This window comes from Zonotrichia leucophrys, chromosome 7 (assembly GCF_028769735.1).
Source record: "Zonotrichia leucophrys gambelii isolate GWCS_2022_RI chromosome 7, RI_Zleu_2.0, whole genome shotgun sequence".
Taxonomy (NCBI): Eukaryota; Metazoa; Chordata; class Aves; order Passeriformes; family Passerellidae; genus Zonotrichia; species Zonotrichia leucophrys.
This window is the reverse complement of record NC_088177.1, coordinates 21,356,003-21,370,753: the sequence shown is the minus strand read 5'-3', so window position 1 is coordinate 21,370,753 and position 14,751 is coordinate 21,356,003. Positions and strand designations below refer to the sequence as shown.

Here is a 14,751-nt window from a genome sequence, read left to right as displayed (position 1 = left end):
AATGAGCAGGCCACACAAAGCAAAAGACAGAAAAAGACAGCCCCCTTCCCTGAAGCCATGTGCTCAGGTTTCCCATGGTTTACCTCAGACAGCTCGGCCATCTTAACTGCAGCCATAAGATTGTCCATTTTTTTCAACATACTATTCTGTATTGAGGTAATAAAGAGAGAGAAGCCATAAAGACATTACATCAAAACATCTCTTCCAACAAGGATGCTACTAGCCAGAGGCATGTTCTGGGGGAGAACACAGCTTGAAAACAAAAATAAGCAAATAAATGGCAATCTTTTCAATATGTTGAGAATCTAGACATTCAACAGCAACAGCTCAATCCTCCCACAGCTGAGATGCTAGTGCAGCTCACCTTACCTCCCATCCCTCCCCATGGCAGCCACAGTGAGTGCCTCACCAGGAAGGAGAGCTTGTGCCGCAGCACAGCGTTCTGGAAGTGGCACTGCTTCACCTCCTTCTGTAGGACGGTCTTCTCCTGGGTGAGCCGCTGTGCGTTGGCTTTCTCTGCATTGAGGGCCAGAGCCAGTGCTTTATTGTTCTGCTTTAGGGAGACTTTCATAATGGAGGAGTTGTCTGTGAGAGACAGAGCAGTATCACACATCATCAGTGTCCAAGGGCTTACCCACACTTCTCCCATCATCATAATTCTCTCTCTTCCTAGACCAGCCTTCCTCACATTCAGATCTCTACAACTCAATAGCCCCCTCACAAAATTAGCAGTATCCTTCCATAACAACATGCAACTTCAGATACCCTCTCCATCCTCAGTGGGTCACACTTAGGCAGGGGTATTAGCTAGGGTTCTTAGCTACTGCTTCAATTCTTAATGAATGATGGCATGGTTGAAGTGTTGAGTTTAAAAATATACACTCCTTGCTTTGAATAAGTCACCAACAGGTAAGTCCTCATCACCATCCAAGAAATGGGAGAAAAAGCTGTTTTCCTCTATAGTTACCCTTGAGTAAATTTGGAACCTTGTTTCCCAATTTCAAAACAATTAAATAAAAGTAATGGAAATATCTGAGTTTTTAAAGGTAGTCCAAATTATGTCCTGTTCTATCCTTGCCTTACTTCCCCCATAAAAACAAGCCTAGATAACACAGAGGATCGCATATACACTAAAATACTTCGCACACCTTTGGGCACCTTGCGTGGCACTTGACACTCATCTGCAAGGCACTGAATTCACTCAGAACCCGCGGGCAGAGAAGCAGCTGAGAAGCAGCACACGAGCTCAGGTAAGGGACTGCTGTCCACTCCCGATGCCACGGCCAAAGGCCCAGTTATAAGCTGGCATAGCAGCCAGCATATGTCCACACCGCTGCGCAAAATATACTCACTGATGATCTTCGTTTTGATTTTCGACGCAAGAGAGGCATTCAACTTCGCAGTCCTCAAGGGACCCTTTTTCTTCTCCCGCATGCGCTCCCTCACGTCGCTCAGACTGAAGAAGGACATTTCGGCGGCCTCCCACGCTGCCATCGCTGCAGAGAGCGACACCGAGCAGGGTCAGCACCCGTATTTCCCTTCCGCAAGCCCTCACCGGCCAAGGCTCGCACTTGCCCCGAGAAACGGCGCCGCGGCCCGGCCCGGCCCCGCGCGGACCCCGGCGGAGGAGGACGAGGGTGAAGAGGAAGCCCTGCCCGCCAAGCGACTTTCGAATGCCGCGGCCGGCCCGCCCCTCGCCCCGCCCCCGGGCCGGCGGCGGACAGCGGCGCCTCCTCTGCGCCCCCGCCAGGGCCGGATGAATTCTCTCTGCCGCCCGGGGCCGCCGCCGGGGCCCGAGGGGCTCCCTGTGCAGCCCGGGGCCGCCGCCGGGGCCGGAGGGGCTCCCCCGGCCGCCCGGGGATGCTGCGGCCTCGCTGCCCTTCCCGCTGGAAGCGGCCAACGCTGAGGCGCTGCTGCTGCCACCGGCCCCGGCCCCACAGAAATAACCCGCTTCTTTGGAGTGCCTCAAAGAAGGCCGAGGGTTTTTCTGAAGGACATACGCCACCAAAAGTTGGAGTTTGTAGTTTTCAGCTGTGACAAAGACAGTTAAATGTGACCGTTAAAAGTAATTGCTTTTATTCCTACGCACTTCACACTTCTGTCCAAATTAATACATTGTTTTCCAGACAATTTGAATTTGCCTTCAAGAAGTTGACATTATGTGTGCTGGTGAATATTTTAAGGAGATGACACATACAGGAAAACAGACATATTTTGAAAATCAATTTACAGTGGAGGTACCATGGGAGTAAAGCTGCTGAAAACATGTCTGTTTTCCCAAAATGGGTTCTTTTACCTGGTGCTCAAGAGGCCAATCCCCACAGAGAGGTGAGGTATTTGATTTTTGTACAATTCTGCACAGAAAAGAGTGCTGGGTGTCAAATCCACTAAACCAGCATGACTACCAAAAACCATCACTATTCATATATTTTAGTAAACAAAGGCATTGATATTCATTGGCTACAAGTTACATAGTTCTCTGATTAATTAGAATTCTATCTACTATTATAGTCTATGTGCTCAGTCTCCCTTCTTTTGAGTTGGTGAGTTTTGTGGTCGCAATCTCCCCTTGCCAGAATTACCTTCCACCAACTTGGGGCTGACTTCAGCCCAGTTACTGAGTGGGTTTTGTTCGTTTCTTCCTTATCTTGGGAGTTCTGCCAAATGTCCTTGCGGCTTGCAAATTCTGCATTCTTTGTTTCCACTATCACTAGTACATCCTTCTCCCAAACTTTGTTAACGTCCTTCTGGAGCTGAGATTATTGAAACATTTCAAGCTCTAAACCTCAGCAAGGCAGTTCTACTGATAAGTAATTTATGTTTCTAAAACCTGGACGTCATACCTCTGCCACAGACAAAGGTAGCCCTTTGCAAGAGTCCTAAACCCTACTCTTATTTTATGAGGTATTTGTTAATACATAGCAGATGAGCATTAGATAATGGCAATTGTTGAATATATTTATTAATTCCAAACTAATTATGGAGAGTGACGAAACACTCTCCATACCTATCCTGAAAATTAGATGTGCAATGGGTAACAATTCTGCAGGCACACAGAACTGCAGCTTTGTTTCTTGCTCTAGGGAAACAGACTGCCATTAAATGCTAGTGCTATGGGTGTGGGAAAAAGATGTAAGTGTCTTCTAAGGTACACTGTATGATCCATGTGTGACAAATTCCACAGTTTGGGGGCCTAAATTTTCTCTTCTAAGTTTATTAAGAATACTGGTCAGTAAATTAAATTAACAGTTGGCTTCTTAAAATCAGAGACCCTTTCCCACACAGCTCTATTGAAACAATGTAAATCTTTGCCAGGAGATGTTGCTGGTGTCATTTCTCAAAATTTCAATTTCACTTATTCTGAAAGTGATTGGACAAATTTGGAGAAGTTAAAAACAAGCAGGAGCTATTAATAGCCAAGGCAACTGAATTGGAGAACAGAGAAATACACTGACACAGCTTGATGCCTGCTGGCACAGCTCCCCCATCTCTTCCATGGGCATCCACTAGTGAATGTTATTTATTTTTACTGGGCAAGAGAACAAACACAGTGGCTTTCCCCACCTTGAAATGATACAGAAGCATTTCTTACTTTGGGGGAAATGGCAGGGATGAGCTCACCCAAGGACTAGGGACCAGACTCATTTCAGGAAAGTCCCTTTCTTCATCAGGGTATCACTTTTAAGGCCACATAACAGGAGAGGGGTTGGGTTAGCAGGACATTGGGTCAGTCCTGGCATGGCTGTATTCACTTTGTGAAGGTCACTTTTCCCTCTTGCCTGGCCATAGCAGCAGATAGGCCCTGGGTGGGTGTTAACTGGGGGAGTTATGCCTGGCAGGCAGCAGATCTGTGTTTCTCAGAGCAAACAAGGAGCAGCTCTATTTTTGATATGTTTGCCAGGACGCCTGCATGGAGGATGCTCTCAGAAATCAAATCCAACTTAATTACAAGCTCCTCAGCTGGGATGAAAGGTGGGGAAGTGCTAAGCTTGGTGCTCCTTTTGCCATAGAATAAGTGAGAAAGGCAAATGAAATACCAGAGAAAGCACAGCACAAATTTTATAAATGCTAAGTAGATTTCTTCCTGGAGAACATCTGTGTCTCGTGTTAATACATTTCCTTGTATGTTTTCTTAGACCATCACAAAGAGAGACAACATTATGATCATGTCTCATAAACTGATTCCTATTTTTTACTAGGAAATAATTTATTAACAGAAGTACATTTCCAAGGAGGGGGATGGCTTTTTCATTCAGAACTACAGCCTGCAAACCTCCCTTATCTACAAAACCCCACAGCCTCTCAGTGACTTGCTAGCCATCGTGATAGATTGGCTACCATCAGCAATCCCATGAAAGATGAGCCCTGCATCCATTGGAAGGACAACAGTGGTGTTTAGAACCGCGTTTTGGGATTTCTTGACTGTTAAAATTTCTCCCAATACTGTAAGCAGAAACATAACATTAATGAAAGAACAAGTAGCCAGGATCCTTGCTATATGCCACAAACACTGCAAATGGAACCCTAGATGGGCTCTGGGGAGGTATCAGTTCTAGTTTTTCATTGTTCCATGTGGTAGAATTCTGAAACAGTAGAAGAAGTTGGTAGCTTCATTTACAAGTAATTAGATCCATCAGAAAACCCAGTGAATAGTCTCTGTCTCCCTTCTTAGCAAGTCTGCTAGGTTTCCAACCAACCACTAGAGGCTCAGCAGCAAAACTCAATGCCTGGAAGTGTATTAGCATCATCTAGCTTGAAAATGATAATGCAAGCTGGAGGTTTAACCTCTTCTCTGTGGTGGTTTTGATTTGCTGCTTTTTTTCCTTTTAATTTCTCTCAGCTTAGCAGTATTGTTTCTAAGCAACATGAGAAAGCAGCCATCCTGCAAGAAGCCATAGCCTGATTTCCCTGGCACACAAACTGAGGCAGAGACAAGAAAGAAGGAATTCCTCTTCAGAAGTACCCCAAGTCAGAGAGGCTCCAAACCCAGATCCTGAGGCCTGTTGCAAGAGCTGACCCAGGTAGAGCATGATTTCTTCTGCACATTTATGAGAGAGAGAATACAAGGGCAATATTCATTAACAGCTGTGTGTATCATGGAACAGAGGAGTAGAGCATGCACTTCAATGTTACAATGGTGGGCCAAGTGCTGGCTTTTTTCTTTGCTGTAATTTCATCTCTTATATCCTGTCTTCTTCCCAGTCCACCCCCTCTTTCTACCATACAAATCTGATTAATAGACACAGAGTAGGGAGAGGAAGCCAATGCTAAGAAACTGGGAAGTGGCAGCAGGTCAATAGATTGCATTATATTGGAGAATATACATCACTGATGGGGATGCAAGCAAGCTGCAAGCTGATGCTCAAGGTCGAAGCTCATCTTAAATGGGCTCATTCTGTCTGTTTCCCATTTCTAAACTCTTTACAAGGGTACTGTGTATGTTGTGTTCTTTCTTGATTAATTTTTTCTCAGCTCCTATTTTAATCCTATCTTGGAAAAGGTTTTGCCTCTATTTTTGTAGGTGGTCTCTTGTACTGGAATATATAGATTTTTTTTTCAGTAACATATAATTTATAGATGTTTCCTAACCAACTATTTCAAGTTGATGTGGAATTGTAGTCAGACTGTAACAGACAATTTACATGTAATTCACAGTGTTTGTGGTGCACTTAACATTTTTTTTAAAATCTCAGACATGCTTAGCTGTAACATTAATGACAGACTGACACCCAGTGTCCAGAAAGTGCTAGAGCTCATTCCAGCTCACAGTTACATGCACCAAAATAGCCTTGGCTGTAACCTCTCTTAGTTGAATTCTTCCACATCAAGAACTAGAAATGTCAGTAGTTGTGATGTAGGGGCATTTCACAATATGTTATTTAGAAGGAGGGATCTTCCTCTCTGCTCCTGGGATAAGTGGGTGGATCAGCTGTCCCTCCTTTTGCTGTGAATGTTATACTGTATATTTTTACAGCCTTGCTTCTTATGGACAGGAATACTTGAATGTCCAACCCAGGATATTTTTAGAAATCTCTGTTTTGAGTGCTCACCATACACTGCAGAGGAGCAATGTTTTCTTGAAAGGTTTCCAGCTAGCTATTCATGCTCTTTCCTGGGGTGGGGTGTTTGAGTTTGCATTTGGGTTTTGGTGGGGTTTTTTTCCTTTAGGAGGAGGAGAGGTGGGCATTTTTTAGCTTCGATTTATATTCCGATGTTATGCAAGCAGAGATAAAGAAAGAACAGAAGTAATATTTCTCTCAGCTCGTGTTACTGTCCACTTGCTTAGATCTTGCCCCTTGTGCACTCAGAGATACTTCCTTAATGATCAAAAGGTAGCAAAGTTACAAAATTTTCTGAAGAAGATAAGCTAATGTTATCAGGCTCTTCAGTTTCTGTTTCAGCCAACCACACTGCTTCATTTTAATCATGCACTAAAGATCATTCCCACTCTATGAGAAGGAAAAGGAAATGCTTTGATGAGCTGGGAAACTAAAGATGCTTTATTTTGCAAAGTCCTAATTCATTTAAAGGTCAAATCTACTGTTTTAAATTATCAGTAACTCTGGGAACTCAGATTATGCTTCCTTCAGAGTCCTAGACTGAAAGAGCTGGAATCCAGCCCATCTGAAAATTAACTCTCTGAGGATTTTTTTCCCCTGCTGAAGTAAACTGGTGGAGATTTCCTGTTATCCCTCATCAGTTTTTAAGCCTTGGCTTAAATCTCCTTGAAAATCATGTGCTAACTTTATTAAAATATATAGATACTTAGGGAGCCCACGTCACACCCTTGAGGCAGTTCAGATGGACACTACAAATGGTGCTCATTTATCCCCCAGGACTGCTGAAGCACTTATCTTAGCTTCTGCTGACCAGAAGAGTGTGCCCACTGTCTTAGCACATCGTTTCTGCAGATATATGAGTCTATGAGTTGCTGTCCTCTCAGGACCACTGGATTCAACCTTTGAAGATCTCCCTGCATTCACCTGCCACGCTGACTGGCCCTGAAGCTGCAGGGCAGGGCCAGAAGCAAAGTGAGCACATTTCACCCCACCTCCTACAAAGCCAGGGCAGGGGAACACCAGGCTGCAGGACCTGGCCCAGCAGAGCCACCAAGTTCCAGCCTACTGAGCTCCAACAGCTGCACAGGGAAAGGATGGTGTAAACCTTGGGCTGTGCCTGTTGTCTTGGGGAGATGGGGGAATGTAGAGGAGTTTTGTCATTGTGGCCTAAAAATGGCATCTAGCTCAGGCTCCTGAAATTCATGACAATTGCAAAAGTGCGTTTTCCTCAAGTGGAGGTAAACAAGATTACATGTTTCCCGTAGCCTTTGACAGCCTTTATGTCTATCAATTATTGCTTGCTTTTAAACTTAGACTAATACTAGAAGTTTTGCAAAGGTCAGTCATGCCACTGTCCACTGAGAGCCACCTACAGCTTGCTTGTTTCTTTTCCAATTGCAGCAAAAATGAGAGTAACTTCAGGAGCATTAAAGAATTTGAAGCCAGAACCTCTTACCTCCAACCACGTATTGCAAGTGGGCCCGTGCAGTAGGTCTGGAAACCAGCCTGGTGGCACTGTAAGCCCAGGATGATATAAGGCTCTCTCTCCCCCAAGGCATCAAGTACCAGACACCAACAGCATATCAGAAGCAAGGTCCTCATTCAGCAAGGAGAGCTAAGAAGGACTGCAAGCAACTGCACACAATGACCAGAGGAAAGCAAGAGAATGACAAAGTAGGTCTGGAGCATTCACATGAGCCAGTAGAACAGTTTTTGCAATGCAACGTCGAATGTCCCAGTCTTGTCTGCCCTTCTCAGCTCTCTTTAGCACGAGATGTTTCATAACAACACTAAAGAGTGTCAATTCTAAATTGGATTGCATGACATTGGCAGGAGGTGTCACTCATGAGCTGGAAAGCCAACTCCAGTAATATACACATGGAAAGTATTCTTCCACCTAATATCCCTGAAAAAACCCAAAACATTTACTACCATCACTCTTAGGTTAAAAGAAAAGAAAGCCTATTTTAAAAGAAATTAACAAAACCTCTGATTCCATAAAGAACCCAGTAATGTCAGATTAGCCTAGCATGTTCATGAAATAGGTTCTGCCTTTCTATTTGTCCATGATTTGCTAAAGCCTTTTGTTTACCACTGCTCCACTAAACAACAGAGCTAAGAAAACATTCCAGCAGCAGTGCTGGATTTGCTGAACCAGAGTAAGGGGGCTCCCCCACAGCCCTGAGTTCAACGTGCATCACATGTCACACAGCAGGAGGGAGGCTGATCTGCCCTGCAGTCCCCATCTCTCCTGATGGATTCAGCCCTGCCTGCTGTGCTTGTGCTTATTAATATTTGCATCCTGCAGGGAACTACAGAAGCAAAACAAGGAATCTCTCCAAGGAAGCCTGGAACAAACTCAAATTGAGGAAAGCAAATGAGGCAAAGACATAATAAAGACCTAGACTTCAGGTACTTCACTTAGTTGTAGGTGAGTTAACTGATGTCTTCTACCTTAATAATACATTTGCAACTTGTGTTTTAGTTGGGGTTTTGTTTGTTTTTAAATCTTCACAGCCATTCCTTCCTGTCCACCCTCATACCTTGCATCTAAGACATCCATTCCTCTTCCATTATCCATTTCTCTCCTGCTTCCTCCTGCCAGTATGTTGGGAGCTTACATTCTCCCAGTGCATCCCTACTGCTCCTCAAGGCTCTATGCTACTTTTCCAGGGACAATGAGGGATGCAGCACTTCAGAGGCAAGGAATACACACTTTCCCTTTTCCACAGTGGTTTGCAACTCCCATACAGGATCCAGCATTGGGCAGGATGATGTGGCCTGTGCCTCTCAGCTCTCCCCTTTAACCATCCTGCTTTCTTATTTTGGTAAAGGACTCAGCTAAAGAAAAAGCACCTCCCTGCAGTGCCAAGTAGCACTGAAGTCTATCTTCCAATCCCCATTTTTACATCTCTAATGGTAACCTCGTATGTCCATGCTGTGCTGCCTTACAACACTCCCTATTCCCTAGATGGGCTGTCAATAATCACAGCTCAATATATTCACAAATTACAAATTAACTGGCAAATCTTCTCTGAAACAAATTCAGGAGAACCATAGGCAGCAGCCAATGACAGACCTAAGCAATTTCCTCCCAACTCAAACAGCATCAGTCTGACCCCTTAAAAGCCAAAACAGAGAGAAATTATACTTTGAAATGAGGTCATTTCAAGAGGGGAGGAAGGGATATTGCTGCTGAGCCCATAAGAGAGAATGGTGAGGGGGTGGTTAAGATTAAACAGCTAGAGAGATTAACATCTTATGACTGTTTTTTGTTCACTGACCTGTAATAAAATAAACAGTAAGACTAACAAATAGGTGATTAGCCTTGTTTTTCCAGTGTTGGTTTTGCTGTTAGACTACTGCCATGGTCTTAGCTTTTCTTTACCTAATACTTTGTGGTTTTATAGATAAGACTAGTGAAATTAAGAGGAATAAGCAACAGAAATCTTATTATAGTATGTTATACTTACTATATTATTAGTTATTTATGCTTATAAGCATAAACCCAGTACTTTATTTTCAGAATGCAAGTACCTGCCTTTTTGCTACTCCCTCCCCTGTTGGCTGGTTGGCATCTGATTGTCTGCACACAAAAATCAAGCCCAGCACATCATATGGTTTGCTGCTCACATGTTCAGACAGCCAGAACTAGAGACCTGAAAAGTGCTTGTGTGTGCACCACAGGATTGGTGAATCATAGCCTTCTTGACAGGAAATCATAGCTACCTTGACAGGAAATTCCTCCTTTTCTAAGCTATATTGTCTCCAGAATGAAAAAAGAAAGGTCTTTCAGTGACCAAATCAATTAGTCAGAACAACTTCAAACTCTTTCTTCAGCTATGCAGAAAGCAATGAACAGAGTTCAAATGCAGTGCAGAGTAATGAATTTTTTCTACAGGACCAGAAGAGATCTCTGATCATAGTGCACCCTATGCATACATTTAGTGCCTACCATTGCACTGCAAAACTACCCATAGTGGGAAAAGTAAGAGGCCATTCTGGCTCTGTTCTTCCTAAGCACCTGAAATCATGGAAAAGGGGCAAATGGGGAATTGAACAGGGCATTATCCACTTTTCCTTTGGCTAATTTAAGAGGAAAATTGTACCCCAGAGGCTGGCTCCAGCAGTAGAACTCATGGTGGCAACTTTCTGTCCCAGTTTATGACACTGAAATCAGATGGTTTCAGCTAACATGCCTGACTGGACAACACAGCAGCTGAAGCACAAACATATTGTCTGCTGGACCAGAGAGTCTAACTTCTTAAATTGCTCCACTCAAGTTTGTGAGTCAGAGTCTTCGTACCACAGCCAGAGTTACTAGAGCACTGCCCATGCAAGCAAGCACAAATTTCTCCCTCATTGCTGCTATAGTAATCTTAAGACAAGTCACTACTGATTCTCCAGCTAGTCTGAAAATTCTCACTTATTATGTGAAGAGCTTTTTCTTAGCCAAATGTCATGCAGAAACATCTCTCTAGCATTCATCATGGAAAAGCAAAATATCTTTTCTCCCCCAAACTGGTTTATCTGTTGGACAAAAATATAACCATATAACCAATCTGTTCTGAAAAGCATCAGTTTTATCAGGTTGGAAAGTAATGTAAGTCCACAGGACTGTGTATCTTCAAGAGGCAACTGGCAGCAACAGCAATTACCAAAGCCATGAGAAAATCAGTTTTACTGCATCTCTCTAAAACACTGTTAAAGATGCTGGCTTCACCAAGGGAGTCATGGTTTGAAAGGATGCTTAGAGGTCCTCAAAACAGAAACTAGCCCAGACAGGCTGTTATGGAAGTGATCTGCCAGGTACTTCCACACAGGTATTTCCACTGGCAGCGCTAAATCCATCATCTATTTAAGTGAAGCAAGTGTGTGGTGTGGTTGCCAAAGGCATCCAGGCCTAGATTTCATGGTCTTTCATGGGGACTTGCCAGCAGACAAGTATCAAGTCCTGAATAGTGTACTGTAACAGCAGCAATACAGCCAGTCAAATACAACAGGTAAGCAAACATCATGACAAGGAAATCCAACAGGATGAAGGCAGGTGGTCTGAGGTAACACAGTCTGGGACAAAAGGGCTGAATATACTAAACAGGACAGAAGAGTGTCTAAGCTGTTTGGAAGTGGTGAATGCACATTAGCCACTGTCATTTAATGTGGATATAGTTTAAAAAAAATCAGTGAAGTGGTTTGTGATGGAAGGCTGTGAAGGTGAAGGTTTCATATTTCCCCAGAATACATTTGTCATTCTCTTTTTTTTCTTACTACAGCACTGAAAGCACTTTTCTTTGGCCTGAAACCTAAGCAAAGCTGAGCTCCACTAAGTCTCCCAAACTGTGCCCTGCCCTCCTTCCCTACAGCCACAAACACTTCTTTGTTCCATTGGAGGTGGAGGCTATGTAGTTGAAAATAGAGCTCTTTTAAGTAAATTAGGTCTACGAAGGTGTACACTGTGTGTACCAGGTTACTAATGGATCATGTTGACAAGGTCTTCACATGCTTGAATGAGCTCCCCCAAATACATAGGATTAAAAATCTAGTTTTGGAGTGCAGTAGTTTGTTTTGATCTGATGCCTCATCTACTGGTGATATAGGTCACTTTTATAACCAGCTTTGCATATTCCATGAAGCAGTTTGTTTTTCAGAGTCTAAGATTTAGGTGCAAGGAAATGATAATTGGAACAGAACAAGTCATGTTTATTACAAACCTGCACCAAACGGGGAAAAGAAAAACCCAGAGGAAAACTTTCAAAATGGAGGAATACAGTTTTCTCTAGCCTAGTATCTTTACTTTAATGTTAAAGCACTTTGCTTTAGCATTAAACAACAATCCTTCTGAGTTCCAGACAGACAGCAACTGGAGTTTAATGCTGTTTTCTCCCTCTAAATTTTTTAAACAGACTTTCAAAGGGAAAACACTGAACCAAGTGACCCAAACTGATTTACAATGTTAGTTAGTAATTCAGATACACTGATAAACATCTAATAAGAACCACTTGATTTCAATCTTTATAGTCTTCTGGGATGTTGCAATTAATCACACACCAGGAAGAGACTGAGACTTTTAATCACTACTTCCTCCTCACACGCCTGTACTAGAATCTGTACACAATAGAGAGGATTAGTAGGCAAAGGCTAACAGCACCACGTGAGATGGAGACTTTTCCTGTCTCCAGGATAAAGTGTGTGACAAAGTACTGAAATTGAAGCAAAGTTTATCTGCTGTCACAAAAGTAAAGTTCGCCACGGGACAAGCTTGGGCAAGTGGCAGTCAGTACAGGGTGGGGAAGGAGAGGAACAGACCTACACCAGAAGCTGCTCAGGTCGGCAGAGTTTGAGAGTTTGCAGGCAAAAGAGGTTCTATAAAGAACCATTTTTATATTCTCATACATGTGCTTGTACCTATCTCACATTGGGTCAGATGGACTACACAAAACAGTTAACAGCAGCTCAAAGTGCAGTCTACCCCACAGTTACATAACTCGACTTGCACACAGCACCAGCAAATGCAGTGTGAAACACAGAAAAAATAAGAGTCCCCCGTGGGAAATGCAATAAACATCATAACTACAATAAAGACAAAACATGAGAAATCCCCACAGCTTAAAATGGTCTCTTTTGTGTTACTTTTTGCAGATGGGGCATTAGGACTGTGGTATATAAAAGCAAGCCCAATGTCTGCTCACAGCTCTCAGCTTTCATCTCAGCAAATTTTCAGAAATGGGAAAGAGAAGTGGAAACCTCAGTATGCCAGAGCCCTGCTCTGATACAGACACCAGGGTGGACTATGAGTCTTTCTAAATGTTTATATTGCAGATCATTTTTTTATGACAATAAGAGCTTCTGGGTCACTGCTGTGAATGTTGCAGTGACCACCTTGACCTGCAGCCCTCTGTGAAACAGTGCAATTCCTTTATGGCAAAAAAAGGCAGCTAGAGTACCTATGAGTGCCCAGTTACTCAGAACACCATTACCTTTTAAAAAGGAAGAATGATCCTGACTTCCAGAAGTGGTTCAGTTTCTGCAATACCATCAGGTCTTGCCATGTAATACTAAAAGTGAGTTCTGCTTAGCAGCACATCACAGTTTAAGAAAGTGGGTATAGTTTATCCCTTAAGATTATAGTTACACAGTCTCTCCAAGCAACTTTAGAGACAGGCAAAGTTCAGTAAGGTGATGCAAAGTTTCACTAGAGATGAAGGAAATAATCTGTTTAATATCAAAGCTCTTTCCAGGGCCTTTTCATAACTTGAAGATACTAAAACAAAGTGGAGTGACTGTTCCTAGGTAAAGAATATCTTTACATCACCCAGGGAAAGGCTGGCAGGGCTAGCTGATAAAAACTTCTGTTGTGGGCTGATGTATGCAACTAGCTTATGATCATACTGTGTTATTGTACAATGATACAATGTTAAATCAGATTTGCAATGGGTACAGTTTTCCTAACATAAAAGCTGTGTCTGTTAAAGTGAGGCAAAGGATTAATACTTGCCAAGGTACTTCTCTCATTATTTTGATATCCTTTCAGTATGAGCCATAGCAGCAGGAATGTCTTTTAGTAGCATAATTCTGAAAAGGCCACATTTTTCAGGCCTGGTCAGGAGCAAGTGCCACACATCATCCACAAATTGCATGAATACATTTGCTCCTATTGTCTTGATACAGAGTCCTTATAAATCACATTTCTTGAAATCATAAGCATCTTCCATTTACTTGCTATCACATGTGTGATCATACCCATTCGTTGGCACACCTGATTTCTTCCCCATGGGTAAGAATTCAACCTTTTCCATTCATTTCAAATGGGTGAATCTTTTGCAATCCCAACTCCAGAACAGAACATGATTTCTCAGAAATACACATGGAAGCAGGCAACACTCCCTTTCCTGTATGTCTGTCTTGTTTAGTAATGTCAAAATCAGTTAAACTTCTGTCTTTTCTGTATTTTTGCTATTTGCCACTGCAGAATTCTATTTCCCACAATATTCAGCTCTATTAAAAAGGAATGCCCCAAGGTCAAATGTTGGATCTTACTGATATTTGTCCCAGCCTATGTCCATCTCCCTGAGATCTGGTCCCTCAATGTCTGATATAGCTCTTGGATCTTGTATGAAATGCCAAAATTCAGGGCAGACTGTATTTATTGAAACCTAGGGAATAGAGAAGCATTCTTGACTGTGGTGCAGTAAATGCCAAAAATTGTCTCTTTGCAGAGGCTGGCTGACACACACTGAGTTACTGCTCTCATACTAAATAAACAGTGAATGCATTCCAAAACCCTGGTTCAAACAAATCTTTCTTCAAACAAAGTTGTGCAGTCCAGAGGAAAATCTTATTTCTTCCACATTTTCAGGGAAGAGGAGGAATAAGTTTAAAATATATTCACAATCAGCCAGTGGTTCATGATAAGTTAAGGCATGATAAGTTACATAAGTTTTAAAAGGTCCAACTGCACATTGCTGGTAAGTGTAAGTGAAGGGAAAATGTGATTCTTTCATCTAAGCTCTCTATTTTCATAAGTTTTCAATCTAGGAATAGATCCCAGCTCTATACTTACCAGGGATACTTTGTTTTTTAGCAAAGTTCTGGAGACTTTTGGGAAGAGAACACTACAGAGAGCACAGAACAATTAGGACACTGCAACCTTATCTAGTATGTGTTTAATTTTAAATCACTTCATCTTGGCTTG

The 14,751-nt window shown here is 42.7% G+C and overlaps 1 protein-coding gene across 1 annotated transcript in view; it reads right to left on the bottom strand.

Annotated features, from left to right (window-relative positions):
* The window catches only part of LOC135450374 (uncharacterized), a 31,003-nt gene that overhangs the window by 8,002 nt on the left and 8,250 nt on the right, over positions 1-14,751 (bottom strand). Inside the window, exons 4-9 of the mRNA XM_064718439.1 lie at positions 14,620-14,671; positions 2,594-2,753; positions 1,576-2,031; positions 1,353-1,496; positions 410-585; positions 84-146 (exon numbers count right to left, since the gene is read on the bottom strand). Of these exons, the coding sequence (XP_064574509.1) occupies positions 84-146; positions 410-585; positions 1,353-1,496; positions 1,576-2,031; positions 2,594-2,753; positions 14,620-14,671 (1,051 nt within the window). The remainder of the gene's footprint in view (positions 1-83; positions 147-409; positions 586-1,352; positions 1,497-1,575; positions 2,032-2,593; positions 2,754-14,619; positions 14,672-14,751) is intronic.